General features: G+C 50.3%; 9 protein-coding genes across 9 annotated transcripts; 2 read left to right on the forward strand and 7 right to left on the reverse strand.

Annotated features, from left to right (window-relative positions):
* Nucleotides 1-317: 317 nt before the first annotated feature.
* Nucleotides 318-1,700, reverse strand: M437DRAFT_66705 (uncharacterized protein; the record flags this gene model as incomplete). The annotated part of the gene is made up of 1 exon (XM_041024805.1): nt 318-1,700. One exon carries the CDS (start codon nt 1,698-1,700, stop codon nt 318-320), a length of 1,383 nt encoding a protein of 460 aa, XP_040879308.1.
* Nucleotides 1,701-2,269: 569 nt separating this feature from the next.
* M437DRAFT_50003 (WD40 repeat-like protein) lies at nt 2,270-3,535 on the reverse strand (the record flags this gene model as incomplete). Its single annotated transcript, XM_041021928.1, has 4 exons — nt 2,270-2,695; nt 2,892-3,209; nt 3,267-3,393; nt 3,456-3,535. 4 exons carry the CDS (start codon nt 3,533-3,535, stop codon nt 2,270-2,272), a joined length of 951 nt encoding a protein of 316 aa, XP_040879309.1.
* A 719-nt stretch (nt 3,536-4,254) lies between these two features.
* On the reverse strand, nt 4,255-4,881 carry M437DRAFT_50082 (uncharacterized protein; the record flags this gene model as incomplete). The annotated part of the gene is made up of 2 exons (XM_041021944.1): nt 4,255-4,534; nt 4,610-4,881. Coding segments are annotated over 2 exons (552 nt in total), but the record flags the coding sequence as incomplete, so codon positions are not given.
* Nucleotides 4,882-5,873: 992 nt separating this feature from the next.
* M437DRAFT_18588 (uncharacterized protein) lies at nt 5,874-6,500 on the reverse strand (the record flags this gene model as incomplete). Its single annotated transcript, XM_041018966.1, has 1 exon — nt 5,874-6,500. A coding segment is annotated over one exon (627 nt), but the record flags the coding sequence as incomplete, so codon positions are not given.
* A 761-nt stretch (nt 6,501-7,261) lies between these two features.
* M437DRAFT_85186 (Sodium/hydrogen exchanger) lies at nt 7,262-9,034 on the forward strand (the record flags this gene model as incomplete). The annotated part of the gene is made up of 3 exons (XM_041028256.1): nt 7,262-7,619; nt 7,866-8,088; nt 8,140-9,034. 3 exons carry the CDS (start codon nt 7,262-7,264, stop codon nt 9,032-9,034), a joined length of 1,476 nt encoding a protein of 491 aa, XP_040879312.1.
* Nucleotides 9,035-9,983: 949 nt separating this feature from the next.
* On the reverse strand, nt 9,984-11,760 carry M437DRAFT_66710 (uncharacterized protein; the record flags this gene model as incomplete). Its single annotated transcript, XM_041024806.1, has 3 exons — nt 9,984-10,748; nt 10,807-11,174; nt 11,208-11,760. 3 exons carry the CDS (start codon nt 11,758-11,760, stop codon nt 9,984-9,986), a joined length of 1,686 nt encoding a protein of 561 aa, XP_040879313.1.
* Nucleotides 11,761-12,543: 783 nt separating this feature from the next.
* Nucleotides 12,544-13,215, reverse strand: M437DRAFT_75917 (uncharacterized protein; the record flags this gene model as incomplete). The annotated part of the gene is made up of 2 exons (XM_041026511.1): nt 12,544-13,127; nt 13,179-13,215. 2 exons carry the CDS (start codon nt 13,213-13,215, stop codon nt 12,544-12,546), a joined length of 621 nt encoding a protein of 206 aa, XP_040879314.1.
* Nucleotides 13,216-13,832: 617 nt separating this feature from the next.
* Nucleotides 13,833-14,456, forward strand: M437DRAFT_75918 (uncharacterized protein; the record flags this gene model as incomplete). Its single annotated transcript, XM_041026512.1, has 1 exon — nt 13,833-14,456. The coding sequence occupies one exon, from the start codon at nt 13,833-13,835 to the stop codon at nt 14,454-14,456; it is 624 nt and encodes a 207-aa protein (XP_040879315.1).
* A 961-nt stretch (nt 14,457-15,417) lies between these two features.
* Nucleotides 15,418-17,599, reverse strand: M437DRAFT_66713 (uncharacterized protein; the record flags this gene model as incomplete). Its single annotated transcript, XM_041024807.1, has 2 exons — nt 15,418-15,536; nt 15,814-17,599. The coding sequence occupies 2 exons, from the start codon at nt 17,597-17,599 to the stop codon at nt 15,418-15,420; spliced, it is 1,905 nt and encodes a 634-aa protein (XP_040879316.1).
* Nucleotides 17,600-17,647: the final 48 nt, after the last annotated feature.

A 17,647-nucleotide genomic window follows, 5' to 3' on the forward strand; every position in this document is an offset into this window, starting at 1 on the left:
CGACAAATCTCATCTGCTGGCCTGCATGATCATACTAGTGATTGTAACGTAGATGCTGACCTTGCTCTGGTGGGATTTTTCTTCTTTTTATCCTTTCTTTTCTCCTTGATGTGGATGAGCGTGCAACCCTGTTCGCACACTTCGAGACCACAACTACAGCCCCATTCTTTGTCTTTGTGTTTATTAGATTGACAGAACACGAGTGCTATGTACTGCACTTGAACTCGAGAAATTTTACACATCTAGTACGTCTTTGTGGCTCGCCTCATCCACCGTAATACTTGCTTGACATTCAAAGCTTGATACATACCGGGACTCTATAGAACGGACTTGAGCCTTCCCTGCAACACACTCGTCAGACTTCCCAACAACTTCCGAGCAAAACTCTGGTCAAAGAATGCAACTCCCAATTCTTGACTAGTATACCAACTCGCCCGATCCAAATTTCCCGATCCAAGAATAACCAACTCTTGATCCACAATCGTGCACTTGAGATGGCTTTGCTGTGGTTCCTTATCTCCACTACCTCTCCTAGGAACAAAATAATCAATCCTCAGCTTCCCTGGTTTACCTCTGCCGGCTTCGAGATCAGAAGGAGATGATGGGGAAGAAACGTCCTGGTATCGTGATATGAGTTTTGTGATGCAACGAGAGGTTGTAGTGCCCGCAGTGACTAGTTGCTCGAGTATCATGAGCCTTTCGCTGGTGACGATGTGGATGTTTATGCCGCGTTGCAAGGTTGATAAGATAGCTCTGAGGACAGGCGCAGCAGTGAGATTAGGTGTTTGGATGTAGACTTCTCGCTCGGCGGAGAGGAGACTGCGAAGCAGAAAGGTGTTCAATGGTGTTGGCGGTGGAGCAGAATGCTCTTGCCACGGTAATCTGAAGTCTGGATTGCGGTGATGGGGCGAGGGCAGGAAGATTGCTGGTACATCTTTCAAGTCCAATGTGTTGTGCAATGGCAGTTGTCCTTGTGATTGTTGAGATATCTCGGCAACCAAGTTCTGGTTTTCGGGAGAGAGATTAAGAAGTTCGTCACGATCTTCTTGCTGTGCCCAGAACTCCTTCCAAAAGTCGACGAAGCACGAAACCACAGGTCCAGTCAGAGTCACAGCACCTTCAAACCAGTCTTCCCAGCTCACGTTGCAGGATGGCAATACCGCCATTTTCCTATCCACGAGAATAAATTTCGGATGCATAACCGAGAACGGCAAGAGGAAGATACTCTTGACTTGCATATCCAAACCTTGCAGTTGATTCGGGTGTGGAAGGTTCAGTGTAGACTGCCATGATTCAGGAGGATAGACCTTTCCATTAAGGGTCTGTGGATGCAGAAGCTTTTGGAGTATCGAGGATGAGGAGAAACAGATTCTGACACGAATCTTGCGGCCTTTACTGATGCCCTTCTGCGATAGCGTTTTGAGCGCATCATTTACCAATCTTTGGGTGGCAGAGGTTGCCCAGAAGCAAGTCACCAGGATCAGCTCCTCATTTGCGGATCGCAGAAGTGGAAGTAGAGAAGTATATATTGATTCGCCAGTGCCGAGGTGTAGAGAGTGTAGGTTAGAGGTCGTGATTAGAGACGTGGAAGTGGAGTGGAGGAAGTAGTTCGGTCGCGATGTTATATTTCTGTTGTAGCCAGCTTTCAAGTCACCCAGCCACGGTTGCAAAATCGTGATATCCCTTTTTGACGAAGTCATGTTTGATTAATGCTGGTTGGTCATGATTGGCGTTCAAGGGAAAGGTAGAAATGCTAGCAGTTGGACGTGAAGTGAAGCCTGGCAGATGTGGAGCGTGGCGTCTCTGCCACCACAGTGCTCGTCAACTTCATTATGACGAAAATAGGTTTGAATGGCGATATGGTATTGAGAGAAGAGTTAGATACTGGTCATTGTCTGTCAAAAGTTTAGAGTGCCGACTGTTTAGATTGAGGCGACCAAGGACAAGTGATTTGACAAGACGGCAATACAATATCACCAAGACGACACACACATGGCAAGAGAGGTTTGAACATTTATCTTTTTGGCATGAAAAAAACCTACGAAACGAGTCTTTTTTCTTTGGTTGGACGAAACGCCGTTTAAACCCTGCACTCCGTCGAACCGACTCCATTCGTCCTCGCCATCCCAGCGTCGCCTCGACAAGCTCTTCTTGTCGGGAACAATGTTCGTGTAAAATAGCCACGATGGAATGGCATGCAAAACAGCAACATAACTTTTCAGTCAATCCTGTTTCTCCTCCTGACAGCACTGTCGAAACATCAAAGCATTTAAGCTCTCGACATGACGCCCCAGGCGCGGATCTTGTTGTCGGTGTAACCGGCGAAGAGGGTCTGGCCGTCAGCGGACCAGGCGAGGGAAACACACTCGGGCTCTCTGCTCTTCTTGCCAACCTCGACGTACTCGGGCTTGAGCTCGTCAACCTTGCTCTTCTTCTCGAGGTCGAAGATGATGATGCTCGAGGCGGTGGCAGCGCACAGCCAGTAGCGGTTGGGGGAGAAGACGAGGGCGTGGATCTCGTCACCGGCGTTGAGCGAGTAGAGGTGCTTGGACTCGTTCAAGTCCCAGAGCATGGTGGTACCGTCCTTACCACCGGAAGCGCAGAGGGAACCGTCGGGGGAGATGGTGACGGTGTTGATGTAGCCGGTGTGACCGATGTGGTCGGTCTGGATACGGCAGGTAGCGAGCTCCCAAACCTGTACAAAATTTGTCAGCGCATTGTTCATCAATCGGTTGCTAAGCGTTGTGAAGTTTTTGTGTTATGCGAAGGATCAGGGCAAATGGGTGAATAGTTGTCTCATGGCGGTAGATGGCCGCTCTGAAGTAGCAAATACATAATTGCAAAACATCATGTCGAGGAAGATCTGGCGAAGAGAAAGAGCGGGTACGAACCTTGACGAGCTTGTCCCAGCCAGCGGAGACGATGACGGGGTTCTGGGGGTTGGGGGAGAAGCGGACGCAGGAGACCCAGTCGGTGTGGCCCTTGTCGGTGATGGTGTACTTGCAGTCACCGAGGGTGTTCCACAGCTTGATGGTGCGGTCGCGGGAAGCGGAGACGATCTGGCGGTTGTCGGCCGAGAAGGAGACGGACAGAACATCGTTGGTGTGGCCAACGAAGCGGCGGGTGGTCTGGCCGGTCGAGAGCTCCCAGAGGCGGAGGGTCTTGTCCCAGGAGGAGGAAAGAGCGTAGGCACCGTCAGAGGAGATGACCTAGAAATGGTCAGAGGCTTTGTCTTTGTAGTCATTGAGACCAGAAAAATATCGTACACAGTCGGAGACGATGTGCGAGTGACCGTGGAGGCTGCGCTTGGGGTAGCCGTATGAGGTCTCGTCGCGGGTCAGGTTCCAGATGATCAAGGTCTTGTCGCGCGAGGCAGACAGGAGCATGTTGGGGCTGAAAACGAGGCAATCAGCATCTCTGCCTCTCTCTATCTCTTTCTGATTGTGTATGCTCACTTCTCAAGCGAGGTAGCCAAGCTGGTGACCCAGCCGGAGTGGCCCTCGAGGGTGCCGCGAAGAACAAGTTGCTCGGCCATGTTGACTTATGGAGGATCGCTGCAGTTCGTATGTTAGACTGAAGTGTTCCTGCTTGCTCGCGCGCGTATTTGCTGACCTGACGGAGTGAGACGTGGGCGATTGACTGGCGCTTGCAAAATCCAATCAGTAAAGATGTGAAGACGACCGCACTTCGTGCGCGAAAAGGGTAGGTGCCGAGGATCAACCGGCAGAAAATGGAAGGTGCGCCTCTCGTGCCAAGCCCTTAGACCACCATCTTGACTCTCACTCCTTGACCTTGATTATCTCTGTCTTGATTGTTCTGCATGTTTGCGAACGGACATCTATCCTATCGTAGTAGAGGGAATGATCGTGTGATTTGCGAGTCCTCTTTCCGAGACAAGAACGATGCATCCGACGCAGGCTCTTGAAGGAAGTCACGTCCTGCAGCCTTGCAGCTTCGACGCCCAGACCGTCGATGAATGCTCACTTTGTGAAGCAGAATAGGAAAGCAGGACATGCACCCTTGTCTTCGAGCAGGTTTGATTGTGATATTTCTTTTTCTCAATTTGCTCTTCTCATTCTTCAGCCTTGTGTTCCCTACCCACGCTTCTTTCAGGATAACAATTTCTGCTCTGTCTCTCACTTGTCTTCTTCATATTTCGTCCATAAGTCTGTCTTCTTCTGCAAGCTCCATTTCGCATCAACAACATAACAAAACTTTCACTTGTTCACTCCCGATGCCTCGCTCAAGCCTTCATCATTCCTCGAAGATCTCGCCTTCTTCGTCTAATACAGTCTGGTCCGTTGTCTCCTTCGCTCGAGTGTCTTCTCCCGCTGAAGACTCTGGCGACGTTGATATTGTTTTCGTAGTTGAGGTCTTGTTCTGAAGGTCCTTTGCTCTCTTGTCATTCCCAGCCAGGACATCAGCAGCAGCCTCCTTGATCAGCACTCGTTGTGCAAGCATTGCTCCAATGGCACACGCAGTGCATTTAGCTCCCACGAAGCCGGTACCTTTGCATCCGGTGCATGGTACTTTGCTATTACTCCGCATCAGCATTTGCACAGCCACATGTAAAAGACAAGTCACAGAACAGGGGAAGGAGATCACTCACCCTCTCAGCACATGACCAGCGCACATCTTGCACGTGGAAATTTTGATGCCGTTGATACAGCCATGACGAGGATCTTTTGGGCGTGCCAGAGTTCTGTGCGGTCCAAGTGGAGTAGCGATAGTGGTAGGAAGGGACGAAGCCTGGACAGGCGCTTTGGAGATGCGTTCCAGAGCAAAGAGGAGGTTTGGGTTGGTTGTCATGATGGATATGTGACTTGTTTTGGGAGCAGGTATACGTGATGGATGTGTATGGATGATGGTGTTTTGCAGAAACGATGGTGTCGGCAGGGGAGACTATATAGTTCTTGGATGAGAGTTGCAAAGGATATGATGATTTCAGACGCTGGTCAGGACGGGACCTCGTGACGCTTGTGCTTGATATGCAGAGGAAGTCACGATCCAGACAGCTCATCTCGCACGTGGTTTGGCCGAATGTGCAAGCAGACGACCTTCCACGTGCGGGTGTGAGCCACAGTCATTTTGATCTTGTGTCAACATCTGCTATACAACTTGTAAGATAGTTCTGTAGTCTGCATTTGTGATAACAGAAGACAACAGAAGACAGAAGTAAAGGTTAATTTATAGTCTTGTAAAGCAAGGAGGTTGAGTTGCTCGGTCACAAATTGTCCGTGCCTGTCGACTTTCATGTCTTCTATCTTTGCTCTCCGACCACAGACTGATATTTCCTGCGTTTCGATAGATGATCACTTGGATACATAGGCACTCTGTGCGATCCGTTTTCCATGCAAACCAGAAGGGCTTTGCATTGCGTAAGATGACTATGGAGACCATGTCAAGGACCAGAAAATGAGAACCATACAAAAGATAATAGGAAAACCACATAGGAAAGGGTAATCAACAAAAATGGGGTATTTATCAGCGCTCATAAACAAATAAAAGGCCAGCGCGTGAGTGACACCGATCAGCCCAAGATACCACTCGAAAGAAAAAGAAAGTGTCATGCCTTTCTTGGACTCCACTGCTCCAAGAGTCAGCTACGGCATCTCGACTGGTGGAGGTGGCGGAAGTTGTATCTCGAACGCAGCACCTTTAAACTCGGGATTCTTGTCCGTGGCTTCCAGTTCTGCGATGCTTTGAAGTGGCGGAGCGCCCTCGGAGTGGTCCCCGCGTATTGTGGTTGCTGGTGTTGTACTTTCGGTCAAGCTGCGATCGCTCATGCTGCTATGACTTCGGCGTACGTCGCTGCTCATGCTGCTGTGGCTTCGATGGACATCACTCATACTGCTATGACTTTGTGATGTTCGTGGAGAGGTTATTGTTGGTGAAGTGACTGTGAGACCAAGGCCGGTGGCTCCACTGGCACCCATGAGAACTGAGCCGCGACGAACGCCCTCCCTGTATTTCTTGTCGTCCGCTAGATCTGCCTTAACGACCAATCGATCCACGAGGACTTGATGGGCTTTGTTCAGGGTCTTTTTGACAAAATTGGTCAGAAAGACGTTGCAGTTCATATCGACGTCCTCCCGCAGGTACAGTCCTTCACGAGGTACACCAAGATCACTGAAACCGAGCTCCTGATGCTCTCTTTCCTCGCCCATGACCACATCATTTCCCCCAATTGACCATTTCTCCTTGATTTCGAGGCCAGCAGGAGCATATACGTGGGTTTGAAGCCCGCGCGGCAAATCGTGAAAACAGGCTTTGTAGTTGACTTGGCCCTTGACACCTGGCAGATACGTGACACGGTCTGTGAGCTCGTACCAGAGACAGTGAAACTCGTCCGGAAGTGCATTGGGAGGTGGTTTGCATCGCTGGTGATTGATGACCAGAGGATTTAATTCAATCATCTCGCTGTGCGAATGCAGCATTTCGACCGCTGTTTCCCTGCTGATTGTGGCCGGCAATGGTGTGACCACCGTATAAACGCTTCTCTTCCAGAAAACCATGGTGCCTCGAGATATATGTCAAGTCGCGAAGAAAATATGTGAGATGTCGCAGACCCTCGGTTGATTGTGTGGCGTAGATTCCAATCGCAAGCTGTCGCAGTCCTCTGAATTGGCGGCCGAGAGTCGAAGAGACGCTGGTGCGAAGGAAAATGGCAGTCTTATTTGTCAGGCAGGCTTACGTGTGGTGTCGTACGCAAGGATTTGGACCAAGCTGTTTCTGGACGCGGACAGCACTCAGCTTATCTACTTGTCGGAGTATCGTCTTGAGCGGGCTGCGCAACGGCCGGCCACAGCCGCACCTAATATTCATACGATTGCGACCGCTGTCTGACTCTGTGGTTCCCCCATGTCTTGCCTGAAAATGGTCGGGAAGGCGCTGGTAGATCCAATAATGCCCGTGCTCGATGGGCATTTCTTGACCAATAGGAAGTCATGCGAAAAGCTTGGCTTTACTCTAATTTTCGCCAACGTCATCATGTGGGACCTTCCTCTGTATGCAGGTTCGCTATCAAGCGTGTGGATCTTTCTTTCCTGAGGTGACATTCCAAGCTGTATTCTCACAAAAGTGTTGTTGTTCTTGACTGTCTTCATTGCAGGCGTTCCGGCAGGTCTATACTATCATCATTGACATTATCGGGTTAACTCCTTCACCGTCCGGCTATCGTTATAATCCAATACCCGACGCGACGATCAACTGAGTCGCAATTTTAAAGGCTCTCACCCTCCATCTCCATCAACTCGGCACGATGGCTTGGGAACAGCTTGAACCTACACCACCTCATCTTTCATACCTTCTCATTTCTTCATTCTTGATTGTCTATTGCCTGTTCGCTACCTTCGTCAGGAACCGTCTTCATCTGTCAGAACCACCCTTGGCACTTCTTGTTGGTATTCTTCTGGGACCAAGAGTGCTTGGCTGGCTGAACCCAAATTCCTGCCCTCAGCAAGGATGTACCGGCGATGAAAGCGATAGATGGGGTTGGGGAGACACCCAAGTCCAGGAGATCTCTCGTGTCATCCTTGGTGTCCAGGTCTTCACGGTTGGTATCGGCCTGCCAAGGTACTATGCAAGCAAGCACTGGAAAAGTGTTGGCATCTTATTGAGTAAGTCTTTCCCTATCCAATCTCGTATCTGGACTATGGCAAGCTTCCTGTATTTGACGGTATATCGTCTGTTGTGTCAGGCTTGAAGCAATGGGCTCTTTTCATGGAATCCCAATCAGCACATCTAAATCCCTATCTTGCAATATCTCTATCAGCACACATCTCTGCACAACTTCATATCGAGATTCTGAGCCATCCTCAGAACATAAATTCTGAGGAAGAATTAAGACTGACTCTCCAACCCAGCAATCGTTATGACCTTTGGCTGGTTCATCTGCTCTCTGTTCGCTGCCTTGATGTTCAAGGTAGACATCGCCACTGCCCTGACCATCGCCGCTTGTTTGACACCCACCGATCCTGTTCTGTCATCGTCCATTCTCTCCAACAGTCAGTTCAGTACTAGGGTACCGAAGCGCATCAAGGATATGCTGGCTGCAGAGTCTGGTTGCAATGATGGCATATCTTTCCCGTAGGCTCGCAATAATCATGACCGCGAATCATGGCTGACGTTTCTTTACAGATTTCTTTACATTGGACTGTATGCACTGATTCATGCTGATCCTAAGACTGCTATCAAGGAGTACTTCCTCATCACTGTCCTCTGGCAGTGTACCTTCGGCATTGTTGCAGGCATGGTCATCGGCACAATCTTCAACAGACTCTTGCGCTTTTCTGACAATCGAGGCTACGTGGACACCGCTGGCATGATTGTGTTTTATTTACTCCTCGCAGTCTTCAGCGTTGGTGTGGGTAGTATACTCGGCTCTGATGACTTCCTCGTAGCCTTCGGTGCTGGCTACGGTTTTGCTCGAGATGGCTGGTTCAGCAAGAAGATCAAGGACGCACATCTTCCGGATGTCACTGACCTGCTGCTCAACTCGGCCATGTTTATCTACCTTGGCACTATCATGCCTTGGGAAGCATTCGGCGCTCGCGACATTACTCCTTATGTCACCCCATGGAGACTTTTCGGATTCGCCGCCTTGGTCTTGTGCTTCCGTCGCATTCCTATCATGCTCGCAAGCTACAAGATTAATCCCGACATCCGCACTTTCCGTGAAGCTCTCTTCTGCGGACACTTTGGCCCCATGGGCTTGGGTGCGATCTTCCTTGCCATCGAAGCCCGTGCAACTCTCGAAACTGGCACCAGCGAGCCATTGCCTCATCCCCCAAAGTTTTCGCCACCCTACTCGAACCGTGAAAAAGCAGTTGAGATGCTCTGGCCTGTCATATGCTTTGTCGTCATGTGCAGCACTTTTGTTCACGGATTAAGTGTTCTTGGACTAAGTCTAGCCAGCCACTTCCGTAGAAGAGAAGGTGAGAGAGCACCTTTGCTGGCTCAAGAGACTGATCCGCTTGATGGCATGGAACATGAACGTCCTGAAGACATGGATACAGACCACGAAGAGGACTAGAGGCCCTGCATCAGTCTTCCGCACGTCCTGGCGGAGGAAGGTGACTCTAACTATGGCCTAAACACGAACAAATCGGAAGGTCGTGGTATCGCCTGTGCTTCATCAATGCCTCTACAACAGTCAAGCGCAGGAGACGGCATCGAACTGGACAATTTGAACCCTGACGGGACTGTCAGAGTCGGGAACGCAGGACCGAGTGCGCAGGATCAAGATCAAATTACATCAATTCCACCAATCAACCAGGGAGGCTCGGAAGGAACTGTTCTGAGAGAAGGGGAAGACCCAGATCAGGGATCTACCATCGACGCTCAATGCAGACCATGCAAAGACTTCGTCCGACTGTTCACCTGCGGCCTTTACCCTTCGAACAAAGGGCAGGGCCGTAGAAGGTCACATGATGCAACACCCAAAATCGTCGATGTTCCTGAGGGGAGCAGAATAAGCCCAACCTATCGTGAACCACAAGAGCCACCACCGCCGCCACAGAGTCCACCACCACCCAGCAAGTTACCATGGTACAATTCAGTAACGCCAACCAGATGCACTCTTCAGTAACGAAGAGAACACGAGAAATACAAAAATAGATATGTTCTAGACGGAAAGGAGATAAGAGGACACATTCGTAACAATGATACATTCTTTTGATATAGAACGAAGAGTGTGCCAGGCATTGCTTGTGTGTTTATAACGTTAGCAGACCAAGTCAGGGATTGTGTTCTTGACCAAGACCTAGTAAGCCCAAGATCCATCTGCTGTACAAAAGTCTCTTGCATAGAAGACATGCAAAGCTGTTGCCACAATGAAGTAACCAGACTCTCAATCTCAGGATTTGAATCTATATCGGCCATTCACAATTTTCGAAACTGCTTTTACCTGTAGGAACATCCATCTCTTACTTGCAGCTCCCAATGACACGGCTGGCAAACGATGACCAACAGCAGCAATGACTCTACTCCAACCATCTAGACACGGTAACCCAACTGTGGCGTACAGAGTGTCTTCTACTGGCACCACCTTCTGCCTGCTCTTCCTCTTGCTCCTGCCGGACCTCAGGGATGTGTCCGTTTCCATCGTTTGATTCGACCAAAGTTTCGATGATTGTGGGAGGTTGATTTTCTTGATCGTTGTCTTCTTCATCCGCTTCGTCTTCTTCAGGGATAGTGGTGTGAGTGACTGGTACACGTGTCTGCGCCATTAAGGCAGGACGTTCTGTTGAAGCAGAGGGTTGAACGACGGCGGAAGGGTGGACGGTTTGAGAACGAGAACGAGAACGGCGTGGAAATAATCCACAGCAGAGGGATCTAAGACCTCCACTTGTGCTTCTTCTACGTTGATGAGGTTGGGAAGTGGAAGTAGCAGTAGAAGCAGAAGCATCAACAAAAAGTCTTCTCTGCACAGGAGGAGAAGGAGGAGGTGTATCCTCCCTTACATGCACAACTTCCTCATCACCTCCAAAACTGTGAGTAAAACTCTCACCATCGTCTGAAGCATCGACAAAACTGTCTTCATCATCAGGGAGAACAATAAATGGTTGCACCATAGCTGTAGTGCCGATATTGGCAATCACAACTCCACAAGAAGGACGGAAGTGTTGTAAGTTTGGCCACTGAGGGATAGGTGATGGGGTTGATGGGTGGAGTATTGGTGAGGACGGAGGAGGGGGTGGCAGAGATAGATGATGGTTTGGTGGGTTTTGGCGAAGTGGGTGGCGAATCTGTGAGGTTGGTGGTTAGTGGGAGTGAAGAAAGGAGGAGGAGGCGAGGAGCGTTTACCCAGCGTTCACTTGGTTCGCGACTTAGAGGGGTGGGTGCGCGGGCGCGGTCTTCTTCTGGTTCAGGGGTGGTAATGCGTTCGTCGTTCAAGGCGACTGTTGAAGGTGGCAGAGGCGGCAGGTTGGAGATGGATGGAAGTGAGGCTGATGCTGTGACGTTCGACGTCGAAGAAGATGCAGGAGTCGGAGATACCAAGGGCGCCAGGTATGAGACGTCCATACCATTATCATCTTCTGCGCCTGCATTTGCTTCCTCATCTTCAGGGCTCACTGACGATCCGGATGCACGGTTGGCGGTGACGAAAGCATTCCAGTCAGCAATGCCACCAAGACTGACACCATATCTCCTGGTATCATGTCTGTAGTTCTCTCAACCACCAACAAGGCGACCAAAATCCATACTCTGAGTGTTCCTGCCATCACGTTGGACATGATCCACATTGTATCCCTCATCGCCAATAGGACCATATCTCTGGCCCCAGAGATCACTGAAACTGCTTCGCGGAATCTCAACATCGAGACGAGGTCGACTGGGATGATTGTAGATGTATGGTCCATCATTAGGAACACCAATCTCTCCTTGATCGACAATCGGTCTTGAGATCTTGGGTCTGTTGTCGTGATCAAAGGTGGGTGTTCGAACATGACGACCACGATGGGAGATGCCTAACAGACCACTCAGACGGCGACCATTGCGGTTGCGGGGACGCGTTGTGATGTTGGGATGCAGGCGTGGGCTCGGAGCCAGATGAGGAGAATCTGGATCGGCGACAAAAGCAGCAGCGGGTTCAGGGGTAATGGTGCCATAACCAGAATCAGGATCGGAAGCGCTGTTCTGATGAGACATGTCTTCGTAGGCCTGGAGGTTGCGCCGAAACTCTGCTATGCGGCGCTCGGTGTTGTCGCCATTTTCCAGATCCACTGTCAGGCGGTGCCGCTCTCTTTGAGAAGACATGGCTGCCCGGACGAGAAGAAAGGGTGTTGCTGTAGCGTGTTGGCGCAAAGGATGGGTTCGGTTGATTAATTAGGGTATGAATGCCAGCTACTACAGCAACGATCTCTCAAAGCAAAGATACATAACACTGATGCTGAACTTGAGTGGGTACATAGGAGAAGGGAGGGTATGGCTAGAAACCGCCGAGTAGTGACGAGCGACAGACTGGCAGAAGATGGAGACCGTGCGCGAGTGAATTGATATACAAAGTCCGACACGGAGCATTGTATCCTATGACGACAGCGGCAGAAGATGATAGAAAGGATATAAGGATTTGGCAAGAATTGTGGGATGTACATTTTTCAGACTTGTGATTGACAGTCAAAAGAAGCAGCAGGTCATGAGAAAGGACCAGATGCGTGTAAGAAAGGGATGTAGAGCATTTTGAAGGGGCGAGGCCAGTAGCATTACTTATATCTCGCGCTTGGAAACCAGTAGACGAAGTCCACAGGCATTGTTGGTATACGCAGGTCTTGGTTGTACTAAGCCTTTCTCCAAGCAGGCCGTCCTTTTTGAGCTCTGGAAACGAACAACTCCAGTGGCAGGCATCAATAGAGCATGACAGCGCTCGTTTCATCGAGGAAGAAATGTGCCATCCGCGCATGAGTTTGGCAGGTGTCTTGAGTACCGTGCGGCTGTGGTCAGCGTCTAGCCGAAAGGAGCAGGGATGCAACAGGCGAGCCCTAAAGAAGAGAGCGTGTGCTGTTGGTGGTGGTGGTGGATATTCCAGTCGTGTGGCCATGTTCATCTTGCGCCGGCCCGCTTCTTGTCAAGGATCTCAAGCCTGAGCTTCTCGGCGGCGACCTCAACCTCAAGCATCTGACCGACACCAATCTTCCATTGCTGCTCGAGCGCTTCCAATTCACCCTTGCGAGCAGTCTGGCCATCTCTTCTTGCCTTGTCAATCTCCTCAAGTTCGATCTTCCTTTGCGAAACCTCGCGTTCGGCAGTGCGCAGAATTGCTTCGAGTTGGTCGTTGGATATCAGCCATGCGTTCTTGCCGTACGTCTCCAGTAGTGACAGGTTGACTTGACGGGACTCCAGGTACTCCGAGGAAGCATAGGCTTGTTGGAGGGTTGCGCGCCATTGTTCGATGTCGTTTGTCGCTGGCGCATCCTGGGCTTCGTACCGCGACAGGTCAATTCCAGCCTCTTTCTCTGCTCCGGTAGATAGACGCTCGTGCTCGGCTTCGACGAGGTCACTGAATTTGATGGATTTGCGCTCTGGTATTGAAGGGTGAAGTGTCGTCTTGTGGTCTTGTGGCAGTTCGGCTTGGATGAGAGCGCGTGCTGAATTGAGCTCCTGCTCTGACGGCGCAGCGTCAATGTCTGTCGCATTGATTAGCGCATGTTATCAATCATTCAAGACTTTATGCTTACAAGGCAGATAATCTTGTGAGCTCTGAATCAAAGGCATTTTGGTTGATGTGTGATGCAGGAAGAATTGACTGCATCGAGCCTCGAGTTGACGTTCATCGTCACGCCAAGCAACCGACTTTCTCCATCTCCAAGAAGAAGCTGATGTTTACCACATCTCACACAAGACACAAATCCGTTTTCAAATGAGAAGGGCTTCAAAACATCGTAGTCATAGCCGGACTATTAGAACAGATATGTAGAGGGCATCGAGGAATTTCCCTTCTGAATCACAATATCTCTTTGTTCTTTTGATTCTAGACAGGGATTCTCCTTTGCTATCCCTAGACTTAGCTGAGATGGGGCTACTCCTACACTGTCAAGCAAGTCTTGCTTCCAGTCTGCATACTATCTGGAATGCTCTCCCAGAAGATACAGCTCGTTCTGCCAATTAATCGCGTACGCACGAAACAGTATGCCCATCGTCATTTTCAATCCTTTGCCAAGCTCAACTAGCCTGACGACCCACCAACCTCTTGGTCTTGGTATTGCAGTATTATAAGTCGCATATATCGCTGACATGAGCCATATTTCACACTTGTTCTCGCCAGAGCTTCAGCCTATCTTCGCATCTGATCAGCACATATCGCTTTTGGAGTCGCGACGATAATCTTCACCATGGCTCCCATCAAGACCTACGAAATGGTTACCACCAACCTCAAGCGCACCAAGGCTGAACTCAGAGATGTCAACAACGGCACAGCGACCTATGAAGTTGATCTCTCCTTCGCAACAACAGACCTACGGTCCTCGAAACCTGGACGACATGGCATAATTCTACAAACCCCATCCCCATCCAATCAAGTCCTCGGTACCTGTGACTTCACCTTTGGCTCCCTAAGCACACCCATTCACCTCGGCTTTGGAGACTCTGTAGCTTCTCCGGATACTGTAGTCTGGGAGGACATATACGTTCGCGAGATAGCCAAACAATCGGGCTTTGAGATTGGCATCGATCTGGGCGGTTCCATTGGTCGCAAGATATTTGACTGGAAGCGCACCAGTGCGGTCGAAAACAAGTCGGCTTTGAGTCAGAAAATGGATTGGCTGCACTTGAAAATGGTGGAGAGGGAAACTGGTGTAGTTGTTGCAAAGTTCGTGCACAACTTCATGTTTGGAAGCAAGAGAGGTACTTGGGAACTCGAAGAGTTTGAGGGTGGTGATGATTGGGATAGGGTTGTGTTGTTGAGTGGATTGGCGGTGCTTGAATATATGCGGAAGAGTCAGGGGTGGTCATATTGATCGTAAGGGGTACCCATAATCTCTTAAGGACCTACTACAACAGCAAAAGTACAAAATTCTTACCATCCTTCATGCCTGTTCCCATGGGATTTCAGTGGAGGTCACTGGAGGTGCTGTTCAAGAATTCACATTCATGCTAGACCAAGAGGTCACCTTACAAAAGGCCATTGCATCGAGAAACTTCGCCATTTTGTGACAATTGAGCATCGCCAACCCTATAAATAAGTTCAAAAACACTATGATGAACAGCTCTCATGTAGTTATGACATACTGCAATCGCGTAGCAGAGATAGGTCGTCGTGAAGCCCAGAGCCAGGGTCACCCCTCCCTCTATCAAAGTTCCGTTTGCTATTTCATCCAAGTTTCACTTCCAATTCTGCTCCCAGTTTCACTCCAACACACTTCCACGATCTTCTAGTCAATTCTGGATGCTCCGTCATTCAAACAATGCATACATGCTTACATAATCTTTCCCTGCTCTCACTGGTATTTAAGCAGCCTCCTCCACCAGCATCTTCCCTCTCTTCTTTCTTTCTTTCCTCAAGTCTCTTGCCTTCTGGCTTAGTGGGTCCTTTTCCAATCAGCTTTTTGACATCTTGCTAACTTCGCTACAGGATCAAGTGTAGTATCTGTTCTTCATAGTTTAATCGCTGTGACCGGTCTACGGACCGTCTCTCATGATTATTCTACTTTTTGGAACTGGCTGGGAGATGCTCTGGGCTTGCTCATCATCTTCTGGCACAGTGTCGCTCGTATTGCACTACTTCGGGCTGACGCGAATCACTTATCTTTTCATTGATACTCTGGCTTGTAAGCTGGTGATTGAAGAAGAGTTGTTTTTTTCAAACAGCGATGGTGTTGTTTGTTGTGGTGTTTTGCGCGTTGATTCTGATATCACGTGCTATGCTTGAGTCTGTTTTTCACACGAGCATGTCCACCTGACAACATTCACATCTAATGACTACGAAAATCCCATGAACCTCATCAAGACCTTCTGTTGCGAGTCATTTTCATTACTATCTGAGAAGTAGTCGCTGCCTGCCGCCGTGAGGCTGAGAATGTCCAAGACGCGAATGCTACCTAGATAAACACAGCAGAAGCAGAAATGAAACCAGGAACGCTACGCTGCGCGGCAGAAACAAAAGTCAGATGCTAACAACTTTGTCAAGACCAAAGAAACCACCCCGTCACGTTCGTAAAATCATCAAATCATGTCATTAGTGTTGTCCAGCTTTTCCTGGCCTACTTTCCGATTGAGAGAACCAACGCCGTGCCGTCTCCAATCACGATCTTCTGGATGATGGCGCACGACTGCTATGCCTGTTCTCTCGACGCTCCCGATGCTCTCGATACTCACGACCCTGCTCTTGCCCCTCAGCTCCACCACGAGTAGCATGCCTCGTACTACCCGAAGACCTCGTAGGTGCACGAGAAGTCTGACTCGCACTCTTCAAATACCTAGACTCGCCACCAGCAACCGTTGCGATTGTAACCTCCACCCTGCCAGGATCATTGGTCGAACGTAACGATACCTCGCGATCGCCCATGTCGCCGCTCAGCTGGATCCTCGTGTCCTCGGCTGCGGCGATGGACATGATCAGCTTTACACTGCCTTCTGCGCCGCGGTGCCGCGAGGATGTTTCGCTCATGCTGTGTTGGCTGCGGCGGTGGCTGTGATTGCTTCGCGTACTGCGGGGACCTCCTGGGAGTTGACGTAGTGCTTCTGCCGTAATTCTTTCTTCGGAGTGGCCGCGAGCTTGATTCATGTAGTCTATGGCGGCGTGTTCATCATTGTTGAAGTTGTGCTGGTTGTAGTGGACATAGCTTGGGTGTTGAGGGTCAGAAGCTGAGGTATGCTGCGTCCAGGTAGTTGCGTTGGAGCCTCGTCTGCCGCCTGGGTAGGATCGCTGGTCCCCATGGTCTGAGTATCCGGCATGTATGTTCTGGTCCCAAGCAGGCTCAGTGGGATACGCGCGGTGGTAACCATATGCCGACTCTGCCGGATAATCCGATCTCGACCTTGTGTGGCCACTCCGATTGATTTGCTGAACTGCCGACGTAGTGGCACGATGAAAGGTGGCGGGCCGCCTTGGCTGCTTAAAGTATTCAGGACTATCCGGCGGCGACTCGGAAGAGTAGGAATCCGATTCAAACCCTCCCGGCATATGCTGCGGTTTCGAAGGCAAGTTTCGAGCTGAGAAGTGCTCATCGTCATCAGGAGAGAAAGGAGCAGAGGTAGTGTCGTATGTCGAGATCTTGGACGAACGCTTTGGCAATGAGGTCGTGGTCTTTGATCTTTCGGGATGATGAATCGCAGGCCTGATTGGTAACTTCATGGGTGGTGGCGGTCCTCCTGCGCCAGGCAAGGGTGGTGGCATAGAGACACCAGAAGGAGCATACATGCTGGGATAAAGAGGAGGTGGCATACCAGAATGCATTGGCTGTGACCTAGGGTCGAACCTGGGCATCATCTCTGGAGGTGGAGGATGGCATCCTGCGAAAGTGGTACCAGGTGAATACACTATCCTCGCTCCAGGTGGTGGTATATGTCCCGGGGGCATGACACCAGATGGTGGACCATGGCGAACGATCGGAGGTGGGCCATGGGGAGGCCTCGCAGGGAATGTGTGGGTACGATGATCCTGCTGGAGAGGGTTGGGTCCTGGTCTTGTACCATGATGGGATGCATTCATACAGTCTCTGCAACCACAAGGAGGCTCATTAGGAGGACGTCTTTCACGACGATGTCTTTCTGGATCCTGTCTTATTTCTCTGGGAACCCGACCAGGGCTGGATGGAGCAGGAGCTTGACTAGGTCGTCTTGATCTATGTGACGTTTTGGCCCCTGGTTCGCAGCTTACCTCCTCCTTTGCTCCTCCTTGAGATGCAGGTTCTTCGGGTTGTCGCGAAGGAGCATCCGTATCCCCGGGAGGTAGTGGAGCTTCTGGCGGTCCAGTAACACTAGCTGGCCTTGCTTTGCTGGGAGAGCTCCTTTTAGGATCTAAGGTCTTGCGGCTCCTCTTGGTACTGGAGTTGGAAGCCGGCTTGGATGCGCTGGAGTCACCTTTCTCATCATCTGTATCTGCGCAATCCTCGACAGTGGCCGCTGGTGGATGCTTGGCAGCAGGGTTTGTATCTGCCATGGTGCGGTGTAGTCTGGATAGGATCACTCAATGACTCACGTCGATACT

The sequence above is a fragment of the Aureobasidium melanogenum genome (genome assembly GCF_000721775.1).
Source record: "Aureobasidium melanogenum CBS 110374 unplaced genomic scaffold scaffold_12, whole genome shotgun sequence".
Lineage (NCBI taxonomy): Eukaryota > Fungi > Ascomycota > Dothideomycetes > Dothideales > Saccotheciaceae > Aureobasidium > Aureobasidium melanogenum.